A 17,594-nucleotide genomic window follows, 5' to 3' on the forward strand; every position below is an offset into this window, starting at 1 on the left:
GTGAGTGTGTGAGTGTGTGTGAGTGTGTGTGAGTGTGTGTGAGTGTGTGTGTGAGTGTGAGTGTGTGTTAGTGTGTGTGTGAGTGTGTGTGAGCGTATGTGTGTTTGTGTTGGTTAACCACGTTATGTATGCTGATGATTTGGTAATAGCTGCTCAGTCAGAGGAGGAGTTGGAGACGCTGCTGCTGCTGAGACTGGAGCGTGCCAATAAGAGGTGGGGCCTTACCATCAGCCCCACCAAAACTAAGCACCTGCCTGGGTATTTTGTACCATCGGACACTCGACCCCCACAACTCCCAATCGGTGATGGGGCAGTTGTGGAGAGAGTGGAGAGTTTCCCATACCTGGGCAGTGTGCTTATGACTGGCTCCAGTTTAACAGCAGAGGTCTCACTCCGAATCAGTCGAGCGGCAATATCTTTTCATCGGTTGCCTAACGCTGTGTGGAAGCTACCTGGTCTGTCGCTCCGCACTAAGCTTCAGGTCTTCTCGGCCACGGTCATTCCCTCCCTTCTCTACGCTTGCGAAACGTGGACCCCCCTAATGGAACATCTTCGCCGGTTAGAAACATTTAGGCTGGCCTGCCTACGATGCATCCTGGGTTTAACCAGGCTGGATTGTGTGAGGAGCTCACAAATCCTTGAAAGATCTGGGCAAGGTCCCATCGGTGAGCTCCTCCGGCGGGCAAGGCTGCGATGACTGGGTCATGTAGCCCGCATGCCCAGCCACCGCATGCCGAAACAGCTTTTGTTCGGCCGGATTGAGGGGGCTAAGCGGGCGCGGCACGGGCTAGAGAAGAGATGGAGTGATGTGGTACAGGAGGACGTGGAGCTGAGTGGACTTGCCGATGACTGGTACCAGCGGTGTCAAGTTTGGCCTCTGTGGAGGAGGCTCGTGAAGGATGCTACTGGGCAGTTGGAGGTAGTCGCCCTCCAACAACAACGGAGGGCGGAGGAGCGACGCTCACAACAACGAGCGGAGCGCCGGGTGGCTAAAGCACAGCAGGTTGGCACAGTAGGGGGCACAGGTGGTGCATCAGCCAGTCATCTCAGTCAGTCGACCCGTGGCACCTGGGTCTGCCCCGTGACCTCCTGCCAGCGGGCGTTCGACACTTCACATGGCCTCAGGGTGCACATAGCCTGGCACAAGCGTCGTGGTGACGTCACCGCCACTTAGTGGCGAATGGCGGTTGTTGTTGTTAGTGTTAGTGAGCATGTGTGTGTGTGTTAGTGAGTGTGAGTGTGTGTGAGTGTGTGTGAGTGTGTGTTAGTGTGTGTGTGAGTGTGTGTGAGTGTGTGAGTGTGTGTGAGTGTGTGAGTGTTAGTGTGTGTGAGTGTGTGTGTGAGTGTGTGTGAGTGTGTGTGTGTGAGTGTGTGTGTGAGTGTGTGAGTGCATGTGAGTGTGTGTGTGTCTGTGTGAGTGTGTCTGTGTGTGTGTGCGAGTGTGCACACTGCGCTATGAATGCAGCAGGGATCCTTCCCACCCATGGCCATCACAAGTGACGATAATTTGAGCCGGTCCCAAGCCTCCCTAGGTCAACTCAGCCTCAAATGATCACCTGGTGCGGTGTGCATATTAATCATCAGCACTGGGGAGACAAAGGTGGCCGGGGCATGGTGCCGGCCAGCCCACCCCCTGGCACGTTTTGTTACGTTTATTTTGTCTCGGGCAAAACCCGCTGGGCATTCGTAGGTGCTGCTCACCTCGAAGGGCACTTGCCCCGACAACGTGCGCAGGCTACGCGGGGGAGCTTTGTCTGTGTCTGTGTGTGAGGTCACCGTAGCGCCGCCACCTCCTGCACGGTGACCGCCCGCTTGTCCTTGGTGCCCACGTAGGAGAAGGTGCCTGGCCGCACCCTGCACGCACACACACACACACACGCATGTACACACACACACACACGTACACACACATGTACACACACACACGCACACGTACACACACGCACACGTACACACACGCACACATGTACACACGCACACACGTACACACACACATGTACACACGCACACACACGTACACACACATGTAGACACACAAACAAACAAAGATCCCCCATATAGCCTTAACAGACTGTAGGGGCAAGTGCTGTTAGCGAGCACCTATGAAGGCCGGAACGGTACACGAGGGGGTGGGTGGCCAGCACCACGCCCGACCGCCTTTGTCTCCCTAGTGGCAATGTTTACACACCGCACCAGCTACTCATTTGAGGCTGAGTCGACCTAGGGGAGGCCCGGGACCGGTTCAGATAATCGTCACTGATGTTGGCCGTGAGCGGGAATCGAACCCGGGTCGCCAGGTTCATAGCGCAGCGCGCTAACCGCTACACTATCGCTCCCCATGTACACACGCACACACACGTACACACACATGTAGACACACACACACATGTACACACGCACACACACGTACACACACATGTAGACACACACGCACACGTACACACACACACGTACACACACACACACGTAAACACACACATGTACACACACACACACACGTACACACACACACACACGTAAACACACACGTACACACACACGTACACACACGTACACACACACACGCACACACACACACACACACGCAGGCACATACGCACACACACACAAGCGCACACACGCACGGTCCACACGCCCATGCACATACGCACATACACGTCCACACATACACACACGCCAACGCACACATACATACGTCAGCCGCGTACCAGGCTAGGTGCACGGAGAAGGTAGGTGGTTATCCAGAGGTGCTGTGGGCATGGGTGGGTATGGGTGCAACTATGGTTGCTATGGGTGGATTTTGGAGGGTGGGTGGGTGTGGGTTGGTGTGGGTGGGTGTGGGTTGGTGAGGGTGGGTGGGTTGGTGAGGGTGGGTGGGTTGGTGAGGGTGGGTGGGTGGGTGTGGGTGGGTGTGTGGGGGTGGGTGTGTGGGGGTGGGTGTGTGGGGGTGGGTGTGTGGGGGTGGGTGGGTCTGTGGGGGTGGGTGGGTGTGTGGGGGTGGGTGGGTGTGGGTGGGTGTGGGAGGGTGTGGGTGGGTGGGTGTGGGTGGGAGGGTGTGGGAGGGTGGGTGGGCGTGTGTGGGTGGGTGTGTGTGGGTGGGTTGGTGTGTGTGGGTGGGTTGGTGTGTGTGGGTGGGTGTGGATGGGTGGGTGTGGGTGGGTGTGGGTGGGTGTGCCTGGGTGTGGGTGGGTGCGTGAGGGTGGGTGTGGGTGAGTGTGGGTGGGTGTGTGTGGGTGGGTGAGGGTGGATGTGGGTGTGTGGGAGGGTGGGTGTGTGGGAGGGTGGGTGGGTGTGGGAGGGTGGGTGGGTGTGGGAGGGTGGGTGGGTGTGGGAGGGTGGGTGGGTGTGGGTGGGTGTGGGAGGGTGGGTGTGTGTGGGTGTGTGTGGGTGGGTGTGTGTGTGGGTGGGTGTGGGTGGGTGAGGGTGTGTGTGTGTGGGTGTGTGTGTGTGTGTGGGGAGCGATAGTGTAGCGGTTAGCGTGCTGCGCTATGAACCCGGCGACACGGGTTCGATTCCCGCTCACGACCAACACCAGTGACGATTATCTTAACTCGGTCACGGGCCTCCCCTAGGTCGACTCAGCCTCAAATGAGTACCTGGTGCAGTGTGTAAACATTGCCACTAGGGAGACAAAGGCGGTCGGGCGTGGTGCTGGCCACCCACCCCCTCGTGTACCGTTCCAGCCTTCATAGGTGCTTGCTAACAGCACTTGCCCCTACAGTCTGTTAAGGCTATATGGGGGATCTTTGTTATCTTTGTTGTGTGTGTATTGGAGGGTGCCACACAGACGACCGGGATGCCCCACCCCCCCCACTCACCGCACGAGGCTGGCCAGGGAGCTCACGGCGTCCATGGTGTCGCGGTTCTCCTTGTAGAGCACGAAGCGGCAGAAGCTGCCACGTGCCTTCGGCCACGAGTTCACACGCGAGTCTACACACACACGCACGAGTTCACACACACACGCACGAGTTCACACACACGCACACACACACACGAGTTCACGCACGAGTCTACACACGCACGCGCACGCACACAAAAGCACGCACACACACGCACACACACAACAACCGCCATTCGCCACTAAGTGGCGGTGACGTCACCACGACGCTTGTGCCAGGCTATGTGCACCCTGAGGCCACGTGAAGTGTCGAACGCCCGCTGGCAGGAGGTCACGGGGCAGACCCAGGTGCCACGGGTCGACTGACTGAGATGACTGGCTGATGCACCACCTGTGCCCCCTACTGTGCCAACCTGCTGTGCTTTAGCCACCCGGCGCTCCGCTCGTTGTTCTGAGCGTCGCTCCTCCGCCCTCCGTTGTTGTTGGAGGGCGACTGCCTCCAACTGCCCAGTAGCATCCTTCACGAGCCTCCTCCACAGAGGCCGATCTTGACACCGCTGGTACCAGTCATCGGCAGGTCCACTCAGCTCCACGTCCTCCTGTACCACATCACTCCATCTCTTCTCTAGCCCGTGCCGCGCCCGTTTAGCCCCGAACAAAAGCTGTTTCGGCATGCGGTGGCTGGGCATGCGGGCTACATGACCCAGCCATCGCAGCCTTGCCCGCCGGAGGAGCTCACCGGTGGGACCTTGCCCAGATCTTTCAAGGATTTGTGAGCTCCTCACACAATCCAGTCTGGTTAAACCCAGGATGGATCGTAGGCAGGCCAATCTAAATGTTTCTAACCGGCGAAGATGTTCCATTAGGGGGGTCCATGTTTCGCAAGCGTAGAGAAGGGAGAGAATGACCGTGGCCGAGAAGACCTGAAGCTTAGTGCGGAGCGACAGACCAGGTAGCTTCCACACAGCGTTACGCAACCGATGAAAAGATAGTGCCGCTCGACTGATTCGGAGTGAGACCTCTGCTGTTAAACTGGAGCCAGTCATAAGCACACTGCCCAGGTATGGGAAACTCTCCACTCTCTCCACAACTGCCCCATCACCGATTGGGGGTGGAGTGTCCGATGGTACAAAATACCCAGGCAGGTGCTTAGTTTTGGTGGGGCTGATGGTAAGGCCCCACCTCTTAGTGGCACGCTCCAGTCTCAGCAGCAGCGTCTCCAACTCCTCCTCTGACTGAGCAGCTATTACCAAATCATCAGCATACATAACGTGGTTGAGCAATAGGGAGCCATCCCTTGACCGCACCCGGGCATCGATCAGCCTCCCATTATATCTGTACCATATGGAGATTCCCCCGGTACAGCTATTGAAGGCTTCACGAACTACGTGGTCAAAATAGACGTTAAATAATGTGGGAGCCAGAGGACATCCCTGTCGCACCCCAAGGTGTATAGGGAATGGCTCTGACTCCCGGCCACGTAGTTTTACCCGGGCCCGCTCACCATCATGAAGGTCCTTAATGATCGTGAGCAGAGGGTCAGGTACTCCAAAAGCACGAAGAATGACCCAGAGCCCAGGCCTACTGATGGTATCATAGGCCTTGATCAGGTCAATAAAGCAGAGATGTGGGTCATGTTGGAATTCCCTACACCTTTGCTGTAGCAGACGGACAGAAAATATGGCATCTGTGCAGGACCGCCCTTTCCTGAAACCGCATTGGAGCTCCGCAAGCCTCTCCTCAGCGTGCCTGGCAAGGCGATGCTGAATAATCCTTGCCAGGACCTTTCCCGGCACACTGAGGAGTGAGATGCCCCTGTAGTTGTTACAGTCTGTGCGGTCCCCCTTCTTAAAAAGGGGGACGACCAGGGCATCCTTCCAATCCTGCGGAACCCGTCCAGTGGTCCAGACTTGTTATGATGTCATATAGGGCAGTCTGTGCACAAACGCCACCCTCCCTCAGCATTTCGCTTGGGAGATCATCTCTGCCCGCTGCCTTTCCTGGTCTCAGACTCCGGATCGCCTTCAGTACTTCCTCAACAGATGGCACCTCAGCCAGCCACTCACAGGGGGTGACTTCTTCCAATATTTGAGGCACCGCAGCCTCAGCAGGGTCATCCTCACTTTGTGCCACGATGTTTTCCTGGCTGAGGGATTTTCCCTCCCCCAGGACCTCACAGAAATGCTCAGCAAATCTGCAAACCTGTTGCTGGGGGTCAGAGATTGGATCACCGTTTTTTCCCCTAATGATGGTAATAGGTGTGGTGCTGCAGGTTACTTTTTTGATGGAGTTAAATAGAGATTTGTGATCACGGGCCACTGAGGCAGACTTCATCTCCTCAGCAACCCGCGACCACCACCCATCCTTGCAGCGCCTCACGGCTCTCCGAACCTCCGAGCGAAGGCTGTGGTAAGCCTCCTCATTCTCTGACGTGGGATTCTGTAGCCGATGACAGTGGGCCTGTCGCTTTTTCTCAACCATCCTGAACACCTCCTCTGTCAGCCAGGGTCTCTGGGGAGGTCTGGACCGCGTACCCAAAGCAGCCATTGCAGCTGCATGAGTCACAGTCCTAAACCTTGCCCATTTACTCTCGACATCAGGAGTCGGGGACGATGCCAATCCCACACACACACGCACGCACACACACGCACGCACACACACGCGAGTTCACGCACACACGAGTACACACATACACACGTACACACATACACACGCGTACACACACACGCGTACACACACACGCGCGTACACACACACGAGTACACACACACACACACGAGTACACACACACACACGTACACACACGTACACACACACACGCGTACACACACACACACACACACGAGTTCACATGCGAGTCTACACACACACACACACGAGCCTACACACACGAGTTCACGCGCGAGCCTACACACGCACGCACGCACGCACGCACGCACGCACGCGCACACACACACACACACGAGTTCACACGCACACACACGGGTTCACGCGCTAGTCTCAACAGACTTCACGTTGGCTCAAGGTGCTGTGGTAACGTACGGGGGCGGCGGTTGTTGTTGTTGTTGTCGAGTGTTTACCGAGCGTGGTGAGAGAGTGGCGCGCAAACACTCCCCCGTGTCCGGTTATCAAGCTGCGCGGTGCTGTTGAGTGGCGAGTTTGGCGAGTGGTGAGCGCGCACCTCTCAAACTATAAACTTATACTATTTGTTTTCACCAGGTGAGGCCCCACTTACCTTTGGCGTTTTTTTGCAGAAGCGAGCCGGCCATCACAAATGATAGCTCAACGAAGTGGCTCATCATTCACATTCATAGCATCCAAACACTCGAAACGTGTAATGTTGATTCTAAATGTGGAATGCGGAGGACCTGGAGAAGTATCCACGTTATCACGGTGAGAGAGAGACACGCAAACTCCAAATATACAGCAGCAGCAGGCATCAGTCCAGGGATCGAACCCACGACCTCCTGTACACCAGGCGAAGGAGTTAACATCTCCTAGCCACCATGATGATGATGATGAGAGAGAGACACGCAAACTCCAAATAAACAGCAGGCGTCAGGGCCGGGATCGAACCCACGACCTCCTGTAGAGCAGGCGAGGGAGTTAACATCTCTACAGGGAGAGAGAGACAGAGAGATGCAAACCCCACAAATACACAGCAGCAGCAGGCGTCAGGGTCTGGATCGAACCCACGACCTCCTGTACACCAGGCGAGGTAGTTAACATCTCCTAGCCACCATGATGATGATGATAGAGAGAGAGAGACACGCAAACTCCAAACATACAGCAGGCGTCAGGGGCCGGGATGGAACCCACGGCCTCCTGCGTACCAGGCGAGGGAGTCGACATCTCCCGGCCACCGCGGCGCCCCACTCACCGCGCCCGGTGAGCGAGGCGGTGCGGTAGGCCACGATGACGCGGCGAGCGTCCCTCTGCTCGGTCCGCGTCTCCAGGCGCGGGAAGCGAGCACGCACGGCGCGGTGAAGCTCGGCGCGGGAATCCTTACTCAGGTGCTCCACCTGCCACCTCGCACGCACGCAAAGACAAACATCCCCCCGCGGAGCCTGAACAGACCGCGGCGGCGGCGGCGGTTGTCCGCGAGCAGCGCCTACGAAGGCCGGCGCGGCGCACGAGGGGGTGGGTGGCCGCCTTTGTCTCCCCCAGTGGCGACGGTTTACTCCAGGTGCTCATTTGAGGACCGAGTCGATGTCGGGGACGCCCATGACCGGGTTCACGCACACAGATTCGCAGAGACGCACACACTTGCACGCACGCAGTGTCCGCACAATGCCCCCCCCCCCCCGCCCGCCCCCCCCGTCACCCCCTAGTGCGTGGTGAGCAGTGAGAGTCGGGATGGTGCCCTTGGTGCTCGTGGTAACCTTCGACCTCCTAGCCGTCGCCGCCGCTCACCTCCATGAGGAAGTCGTGACCTTTGCCGGCCTGGAGGTCGGCAAGGAGAGCGAGCTGCTCGTCCGTGAGCGGCCCCGTGTCCACGTCCACGCGCACCTACGCGGACGAACATCCCCCGCCGTGTAGCCTCAAACAAACTTTTTGGGGCAAGTGCTGTGAGCGAGCAGCACCTATGGAGGCCGGCAGGGCACACCAGGAGGGGGTGGCCAGCGTCACACCCGGCCGCCTTTGTCTCCCCCAGTGCCGATGTTTACTACACACCGCCACCGGGTACTCATTTGAGACCGAGTCGACCTGGAGGGAGGCCCAGGACCTGTTCAGATAATCGTCACTGATGGTGTTGGCCGTGAGCGGGAATTGAGCTCAGGTCGCCGGGTTAACGTAGCGCAGCGGAGCGCCAACCGCTGCGCCACCGCTCCCCACACACGAAACAGAGACAAACGAACACACTGACACAAGCACTATCACGCATTCAGACACACACACTCACACAGATTCAAAGATCCCCCGTGTAGCCTCAACAGACTTTCTGGGGCAAGCGCTGTTAGCCAGTAGCACCAATGAAGACGGGCACGGCACACGAGGGGGTGGGTGGCCAGCACCAATCCCGGCCGCCTTTGTCTCCCTTAGTGGCGATGTTCACACACCGCACCGGGTCCTCAAATACAGCCAGACAGACACACTGACAAAGACGCTCAGACACACGCGCGCACACACACACCCATCTTTCATGAACCACACATCGAGTAAATTAAGCTGTAGCCACGGTGATGATGATGATGACGCTGCGTGGTGCGATGATGTTGCTGTACGATGTGTGACGGATGTTGCCGCGTGGTGAGTGAGATGCTGACGAGGTGCGATGATTGTCACCTCTTCCTGCGAGGCGGGGGGGTTGAGGTCGTCGAGATGCAAGACCTTCCCTTCCTCGTTGATCTCATGCACCACAAAGTCAGAATACCTGCCCACATCATCACCACCACCATCATCGCCACCACCATCAATAACAACATTAACACCACCGCCATCACTAGCGTTACCAAAAACAACCGCCATTCATCACTAAGTAGCGATGACGTCACCACGGCGCTTTTGCCAGGCTATGTGCACTTTAAGGCCACGTGAAGTGTCGAACGCCCGCTGGCAGGAGGTCACGGGGTAGACCCAGGTGCCACGGGTCGACTGACTGAGATGACTGGCTGATGCACCACCTGTGCCCCCTCCTGTGCCAACCTGCTGTGCTTTAGCCACCCGGCGCTCCGCTCATTGTTGTGAGCGTCGCTCCTCCACCCTCCGTTGTTGTTGGAGGGCGACTGCCTCCAACTGCCCAGTAGCATCCTTCACGAGCCTCCTCCACAGAGGCCGATCTTGACACCGCTGGTACCAGTCATCGGCAAGTCCACTCATCTCCACGTCCTCCTATACCACATCACGCCATCTCTCCGCAACTGTCCCATGGTAGAAAATACAGTGAGGGAAGAAAGTATTTGATCCCCTGCTGATTCTGTATGTTTGCCCACTGACAAAGAAATGATCAGTCTATAATTTTAATGGTAGGTTTATTTGAACAGTGTGAGACAGAATAACAACAAAAAAATCCAGATAAACGCATGTCAAAAATGCTATAAATTGATTTGCATTTTAACGAGGGAAATAAGTATTTGACCCCCTCTCAATCATAAAGATTTATGACTCCCAGGTGTCTTTTATACAGGTAACGAGCTGAGATTAGAAGCACACTCTTAAAGGGAGTGCTCCTAATCTCAGTTTGTTACCTGTATAAAAGACACCTGTCCACAGAAGCAATCAATCAATCAGATTCCAAACTCTCCACCATGGCCAAGACCAAAGAGCTCTCCAAGGATGTCAGGGACAAGATTGTAGACCTACACAAGGCTGGAATGGGCTACAAGTCCATTGCCAAGCAGCTTGGTGAGAAGGTGACAACAGTTGGTGCGATTATCCGCAAATGGAAGAAACACAAAAGAACTGTCAATCTCCCTCGGCCTGGGGCTCCATGCAAGATCTCACCTCGTGGAGTTGCAATGATCACGAGACCGGTGAGGAATCAGCCCAAAACTACACGGGAGGATCTTGTCAATGATCTCAAGGCAGCTGGGACCATAGTCACCAAGAAAACAATTGGTAACACACTATGCCGTGAAGGACTGAAATCCTGCAGCGCCCGCAAGGTCCCCCTGCTCAAGAAAGCACATATACATGCCCGTCTGAAGTTTGCCAATGAACATCTGAATTATTCAGAGGACAACTGGGTGAAAGTGTTGTGGTCAGATGAGACCAAAATGGAGCTCTTTGGCATCAACTCAACTCGCCGTGTTTGGAGGAGGAGGAATGCTGCCCATGACCCCAAGAATACCATCCCCACCGTCAAACATGGAGGTGGAAACATTATGCTTTGGGGGTGTTTTTTCTGCTAAGGGGACAGGACAACTTCACCGCATCAAAGGAACGATGGATGGGGCCATGTACCGTCAAATCTTGGATGAGAACCTCCTTCCCTCAGCCAGGGCATTGAAAATGGGTCGTGGATGGGTATTCCAGCATGACAATGACCCAAACACACGGCCAAGGCATCAAAGGAGTGGCTCAAGAAGAAGCACATTAAGGTCCTGGAGTTGCCTAGCCAGTCTCCAGACCTTAATCCCATAGAAAATCTGTGGAGGAGCTGAAGGTTCGAGTTGCCAAACGTCAGCCTCGAAACCTTAATGACTTGGAGAAGATCTGCAAAGAGGAGTGGGTCAAAATCCCTCCTGAGATGTGTAAACCTGGTGGCCAACTACAAGAAACGTCTGACCTCTGTGATTGCCAACAAGGGTTTTGCCACCAAGTACCAAGTCATGTTTTGCAGAGGGGTCAAATACTTATTTCCCTCATTAAAATGCAAATCAATTTATAACATTTTTGACATGCGTTTTTCTGGATTTTTTTGTTGTTATTCTGTCTCTCACTGTTAAAATAAACCTACCATTAAAATGATAAACTGATCATTTCTTTGTCAGTGGGCAAACGTACAAAATCAGCAGGGGATCAAATACTTTTTTCCCTCACTGTACCCAGGCAGGTGGTTAGTTTTGGTGGGGCTGATGGTAAGGCCCCATCTCTTAGTGGCACGCTCCAGTCTCAGCAGCAGCGTCTCCAACTCCTCCTCTGAATGAGCAGCTATTACCAGATCATCGGTATACATAACATGATTGACCAATAGGGAGCCATCCCTTGACCGCACCCGGGCATCGATCAGCCTCCCATTGTATCTGTATCAGATGGAAATTCCTCCGGTACAGTTATTGAAGGCTTCACGAACTACGTGGTGGAAATAGATGTTAAATAATGTGGGAGCCAGAGGACATCCCTGTCGCACCCCTAGGTGAACAGGGAATCGCTCCGACTGCCGGCCACGTAGTTTTACCCGGGCCCGCTCACCATCATGAAGGTCCTTAATGATAGTGAGCAGAGGGTCAGGGACTCCGAAAGCACGAAGAACAACCCAGAGCCCATGCCTACTGATGGTATCATAGGCCTTGACCAGGTTAATAAAGCAGAGATGTAGGTCTTGTTGGAATTCCCTACACCTTTGCTGTAGCAGACGAACAGTAAATATGGCATCTGTACAGGACTGCCCTTTCCTGAAACCGCATTGGGGCTCCGCAAGCCTCTCCTCAGCGTGCCTGGTAAGGCGATGTTTAATAATCCTTGCAAGGATCTTTCCTGGCACACTGAGGAGTGAGATGCCCCTGTAGTTGTTACAGTCTGTGCGGTCCCCCTTCTTAAAAAGGGGGACCACCAGGGCATCCTTCCAATCCTGCGGAACCCGTCCAGTGGTCCAGACTGTTGTTATGATGTTATGTAGGACAGTCTGTGCACAAACGCCACCCTCCCTCAGCATTTTGCTTGGGAGATCATCTCTGCCCAGTGCCTTTCCTGGTCTCAGACTCTGGATCGCTTTCAGTGCTTACTCAAAAAGTGGCACCTCAGCCAGCCACTCACAGGGGGTGACTTCTTCCAATATTTTAGGCACCACAGCCTCAGCAGAGTCATCCCAACTTTGTGCCACGATGTTTTCCTGGCCGAGGGATTTCCCCTCCCCCAGGACCTCACAGAAATGCTCAGCACATCTGCAAACCTGTTCCTGGGGGTCAGAGATTGGATCACCGTTCTTTCCCCTGATGGTAATAGGTGTGGGACTGCAACTAACTTTTTTGATGGAATCAAAGAGCAAATTGTGGTCGTGGGCCACTGAGGCAGACTCCATCTCCTCAGCAACCCGCGACCACCACCCATCCTTGCAGCGCCTCACGGCTCTCTGAACCTCTGAGCAAAGGCTGCGGTAAGCCTCCTCATTTTCTGACGTGGGATGCTGTAGATGATGAGTGGGCCTGTCGCTTTTTCTCAGCCATTCTGAACACCTCCTCTGTCAGTCAGAGTCTCTGGAGAGGTCTGGACCGCGTACCCAAAGCAGCCATTGCAGCTGCATGAGTCACAGTCCTAAACCTCGGCCATTTACCCTCGACATCAGGAGGAGTGGGGGACGATGTCAACCCCAGCCGCAAGCGATGATTAAATTCTCGCTTGCAACTTTCATCAGCTAGCTGAGACCATACCACTGTAGGTTTGAATGGGGTCCTGGGTGTACACCTACCACCGGAATGGAAGAATGGCAGGCACATCTTACAGATGACTAGTCGATGGTCAGAGGCCAGATCAGCTCCACGGTGGGTCCTGGTGTCAAGGACATGGGCCCGCGATCCACCTGTCCATCACTATGTAGTCCAGCAGATGTTCTTGCTTGGACCCGGCATGCATCCATGATGTTGTGTGGATGCGCCGATGCCGGAACAGCGTGTTGGTAATTACAAGCCCATGGGCTGCATAAAAATCTAGCAGCCTCCTACCGTTGTTATTGAGCTGATCTGGCCCTTGCCTTAAAATCACTCCAGACCAGGTGTCAGCATCATGACGAACTCGGGAATTGAAGTCACCCAACAAGATGACTCTATCCCGAGGTGCCACTTTAGCCAGCATCTGTGACAGGTCACAGAAGGCATCTGACTCATCGGCCTTGCCTGCATCCCTCCACGGATGTTCGTCTTCGGTGGGTGCGTAAGTAACCACGACCACCACTCCTCGCATCTGGTTGATGGGAAGGCGAGCCCAAAGTAGCCTGGGGCTTACAGCTATCACCATCACCACCCCATCACCGCTATCACCACCACCGTCATCACCGACACACCATCACCACACCACCGCCATCACCGCGAGCGTCGCGCTCACCGCTCCTTGAGGATGCCCGAGAACCCCGCGAGGTGGCTCACGAACTCGGCGATGCCCACGTCGACCTCCACGAGGCCGTGTTTCATCAGCTCCGCGAATTCCTCGCCTCCCTGTTCCCGCACCACCACGTCTCCCCCATCGCCGCCACCACCACCACCAGCAGCAGCATCATCACCACCAGCAACATCATCACCACCACCAGCAGCATCATCACCACCAGCAGCAGCATCATCACCAGCAGCAGCATCATCACCACCAGCATCATCACCACCAGCAGCAACATCATCACCACCAGCATCATCACCACCACCAGCATCATCACCACCACCACCAGCATCATCACCACCACCAGCAGCAGCATCGCCGTCGACATCACCATCAGCATCTTCAGCCGTGACCACCTCGGCGGATGGAGCAACATCGCCGGGGCGAGCGTCCGCTCCCCGCGCCTCGCCTCCTCCCCCGGTCTCCTCTCCACTCCCCACGGTGCCGCGCCTCTCCCCGCGAGTCTCCCTCTCGTCTCCCGCGTGCGCCTCCCCAGCGGCGTCGCCTCTCCCTTCCCCCCTCGGCCTCTTCTCGGGCCGCGCCTCCTCGGCCTCTCCGCTCTCCCGCCCTCGCTTCGCGGCCTCCATGAGAGACGTTCGCTCTAGCGTGGTGGAGGTGGGAGAGGGGGGTGCGAGGTGGGTGGAGACTCCGCGAGTCGCGCTGACCAGCGAGTCGAACTGTTGACAAGTTACTAACTCGCGAGCCGAGTGATTTACTACTCTGGCGCCGAAGACGAACTAGAGTGTGGATGGTTGTCGCTGGCCAAGCCCTGTGGCCCACGTGTCACGACGACGACGGGGAGCCTAAGAGTCGATGGTTGACAGCTGCCCCACCTCTGCAGTGGTGGTGATGATGATGATCATGCAGAGTCTTAAGAGACAACGAGACATCCACCCCCTAGCCACTTTAACCAACACACCGCGCGAGTCTCCAGCGGAGCGAGGCGAGTGACTCGCTGGTGCTGCCCGGGCGGCGTCACTCGCTCGGCAGGGGGGGGGGGTTGTGTGTGGGGGCTTAATTAGCGACGTCACCCCTCGTTAATTAGCGACGTTTCCCGCGTTTTAATTGCCAGCGAGCGTTGGTCACCGTCTCTCCCCACGTGGAAGCTCCAAGACGCACGTGGCTCGACCCCCACCACAGCAAGCGGCCACGCGATTGGCCAGCCGGCGTGCGCTCGACCGAGCTGTCGACCAATCGCGTGCGAGTACCGGGGTGAGTGGGGGGGGGAGGCGGAAGTGGTGCTCGCGAAGTTTTCTTCCTCCCCCGCTACCACTACCCCCCGCCACCACAACCACCATCGCATTTTTAGTTCCGGGTGCCTACGTTATTTTGGTTCCGGCACCTAACAACAGCGGAGCGTTGTAGCTCGTGTTGAAGTTGTTGTTGTTGTTGTCACCGAGGTTGTGTGAAGGGCCACACTTCATCCACGCTTGGTCGGCGCGGAGCTGAAAGGAAACGCCACAGAACCCACAGATGTACTCGGTTGGTTGTTTCGCGACGTTTTGATCGCAACGCAAGCAAGCGATCGAACTCAGGCGGAAAACAATATAAGCCAACACTGGAGCGGCTTCCACCGCTGGATTTTATACATATACATATCGAAACGTCGTGATTGATTTTCTAGCTACGTGATTTTACCGAATGGATTCCTGGCGGGTCACGAAAACCCCCACAGCTGTCAACCCCTTAGCAGTGTCCCCTTACAAAATCTCAACGTTCATGCTACAGGAGAGAGAAACACACAAACACACGAACAAAAGCTGCCCGCGTTGGAACGTCTGCACGCCCTATGGAGGGAACCTGGACACTCAAATTTCCCTGACACAAGAACGCGGGCTTAAAACCCCGTGTGGGTTGACAGCTGTGGGGTCAGGAATTGCAGCCCCGGTGCGCTAACCACTGCGCCACCGTTCCCCCACCACCACCACCATCACCACCTGATTTGGGCTGCGATTTCAGACGCGGCCGTCTGGAACGCAGCTCCCTTGCGCTATTGGGAAGCCACAGAAATCTGTGCGACACTTTTATAATCATCATCATCTCGATTGACAAACTCATTTGTTTAGAACAGCCTATTGTGTATTTAGTTTGTCCTTCCCCCGCACCTGCGATTAGCGCGGTTGGTTACGTACGGTGCGAAAGTGTTATACACAGATCATAGACTCACATAGAGACCCACAGACTCACACAGACCCATAGACTCACACTGAGACCGATAGACTAACACAGAGACCGATAGACTCACACAGAGACCCATAGACTCACATAGACTCACACAGAGACCCATAGACTCACACAGAGACCCATAGACTCACACAGAGACCCATAGACTCACACAGAGACCCATAGACTCACATAGAAACCCATAGACTCACACAGAGACCCATAGACTCACATAGAAACCCATAGACTCACATAGAAACCCATAGACCCACACAGAGACCCATAGACTCACACAGAGACCCATAGACTCACACAGACCCATAGACTCACACAGAGACCCATAGACTCACACAGAGACCCATAGACTCACGCAGAGACCCATAGACTAACACAGAGACCCATAGACTCACACAGAGACCCATAGACTCACACAGAGACCCATAGACTCGCACAGACCCCATAGACTCACACAGAGACCCATAGACTCACACGGAGACCCATAGACTCACACGGAGACCCATAGACTCACACGGAGACCCATAGACTCACACGGAGACCCATAGACTCACACAGAGACCCATAGACTCACACAGAGACCCATATACTCACACAGAGACCCATATACTCACACAGAGACCCATAGACTCACACAGAGACCCATAGACTCACGCAGAGACCCATAGACTCACGCAGAGACCCATAGACTCACACAGAGACACAGATCCATAGACTCACACAGAGACCCATAGACTCACACAGAGATCCATAGACTCACATAGACCCATAGACTCACACAGAGACCCATAGACTCACACAGAGACCCATAGACTCACACTGAGACCGATAGACTCACACAGAGACCGATAGACTCACACAGAGATCCATAGACTCACATAGACCCATAGACTCACACAGAGACCCATAGACTCACACAGAGATCCATAGACTCACACAGAGATCCATAGACTCACACAGAGACCCATAGACTCAAACAGAGACCCATATACTCACACAGAGACTCATAGACTCACACAGAGACCCATAGACTCACACTGAGACCGATAGACTCACACAGAGACCCATAAACTCACACAGAGATCCATAGACTCACACAGAGATCCATAGACTCACATAGACCCATAGACTCACACAGAGACCCATAGACTCACACAGAAACCCATAGACTCACACAGAGACCCATAGACTCACACAGAGACCCATAGACTCACACAGAGACCCATATACTTACACAGAGACCCATAGACTCACACAGAGCCCCATAGACTCACACAGAGATCCATAGACTCACACAGAGACCCATAGACTCAAATAGAGACCCATATACTCACACAGAGACCCATAGACTCACACAGAGACCCATAGACTCATAAAGAGACCCATAGACTCACACAGAGACCCATAGACTCACACAGAGACCCATAGACTCACACAGAGACCCATAGACTCACACAGAGACCCATAGACTCACACAGAGACCCATAGACTCACACAGAGACCAATAGGCTCACACAGAGACCCATAGCCTCACACAGAGACCCATAGACTCATACAGAGACCCATAGACTCACACAGTGATCCATAGACTCACATAGACCCATAGACTCACACAGAGACCTATAGACTCACCCAGAGACCCATAGACTCACACAGAGACCCATAGACTCACACAGAGACCCATAGACTCACACAGATACTCATAGACTCACACAGAGACCCATAGACTCACACAGAGACCCATAGACTCACACAGAGACCCATAGACTCACATAGCAGAGATCCACAGACTCACATAGACCCATAGACTCACATAGACCCATAGACTCAC

The 17,594-nt window shown here is 55.1% G+C and overlaps 1 protein-coding gene across 4 annotated transcripts in view; it reads right to left on the bottom strand.

Annotated features, from left to right (window-relative positions):
* Positions 1 to 14,793, bottom strand: part of PUS7 (pseudouridine synthase 7) — a 43,005-nt gene extending 28,212 nt beyond the window's left edge. For all 4 annotated transcript variants that reach the window (XR_012946536.1, XR_012946535.1, XR_012946534.1 and 1 more), the window contains exons 1-6: positions 13,541 to 14,793; positions 9,125 to 9,212; positions 8,252 to 8,347; positions 7,719 to 7,860; positions 3,819 to 3,930; positions 1,777 to 1,854 (exon numbers count right to left, since the gene is read on the bottom strand). Coding sequence is in view for 1 of the 4 variants with exons in the window: in XM_076073425.1 (XP_075929540.1) it covers positions 1,777 to 1,854; positions 3,819 to 3,930; positions 7,719 to 7,860; positions 8,252 to 8,347; positions 9,125 to 9,212; positions 13,541 to 14,172 (1,148 nt within the window). In the remaining 3 variants the exon portion in view is untranslated. The remainder of the gene's footprint in view (positions 1 to 1,776; positions 1,855 to 3,818; positions 3,931 to 7,718; positions 7,861 to 8,251; positions 8,348 to 9,124; positions 9,213 to 13,540) is intronic.
* Positions 14,794 to 17,594: the final 2,801 nt, after the last annotated feature.

This window comes from Petromyzon marinus, chromosome 42, assembly GCF_048934315.1.
Source record: "Petromyzon marinus isolate PM22_M1 ecotype Great Lakes invasive population chromosome 42, UKy_Petmar_22M1.pri1.0, whole genome shotgun sequence".
Lineage (NCBI taxonomy): Eukaryota > Metazoa > Chordata > Hyperoartia > Petromyzontiformes > Petromyzontidae > Petromyzon > Petromyzon marinus.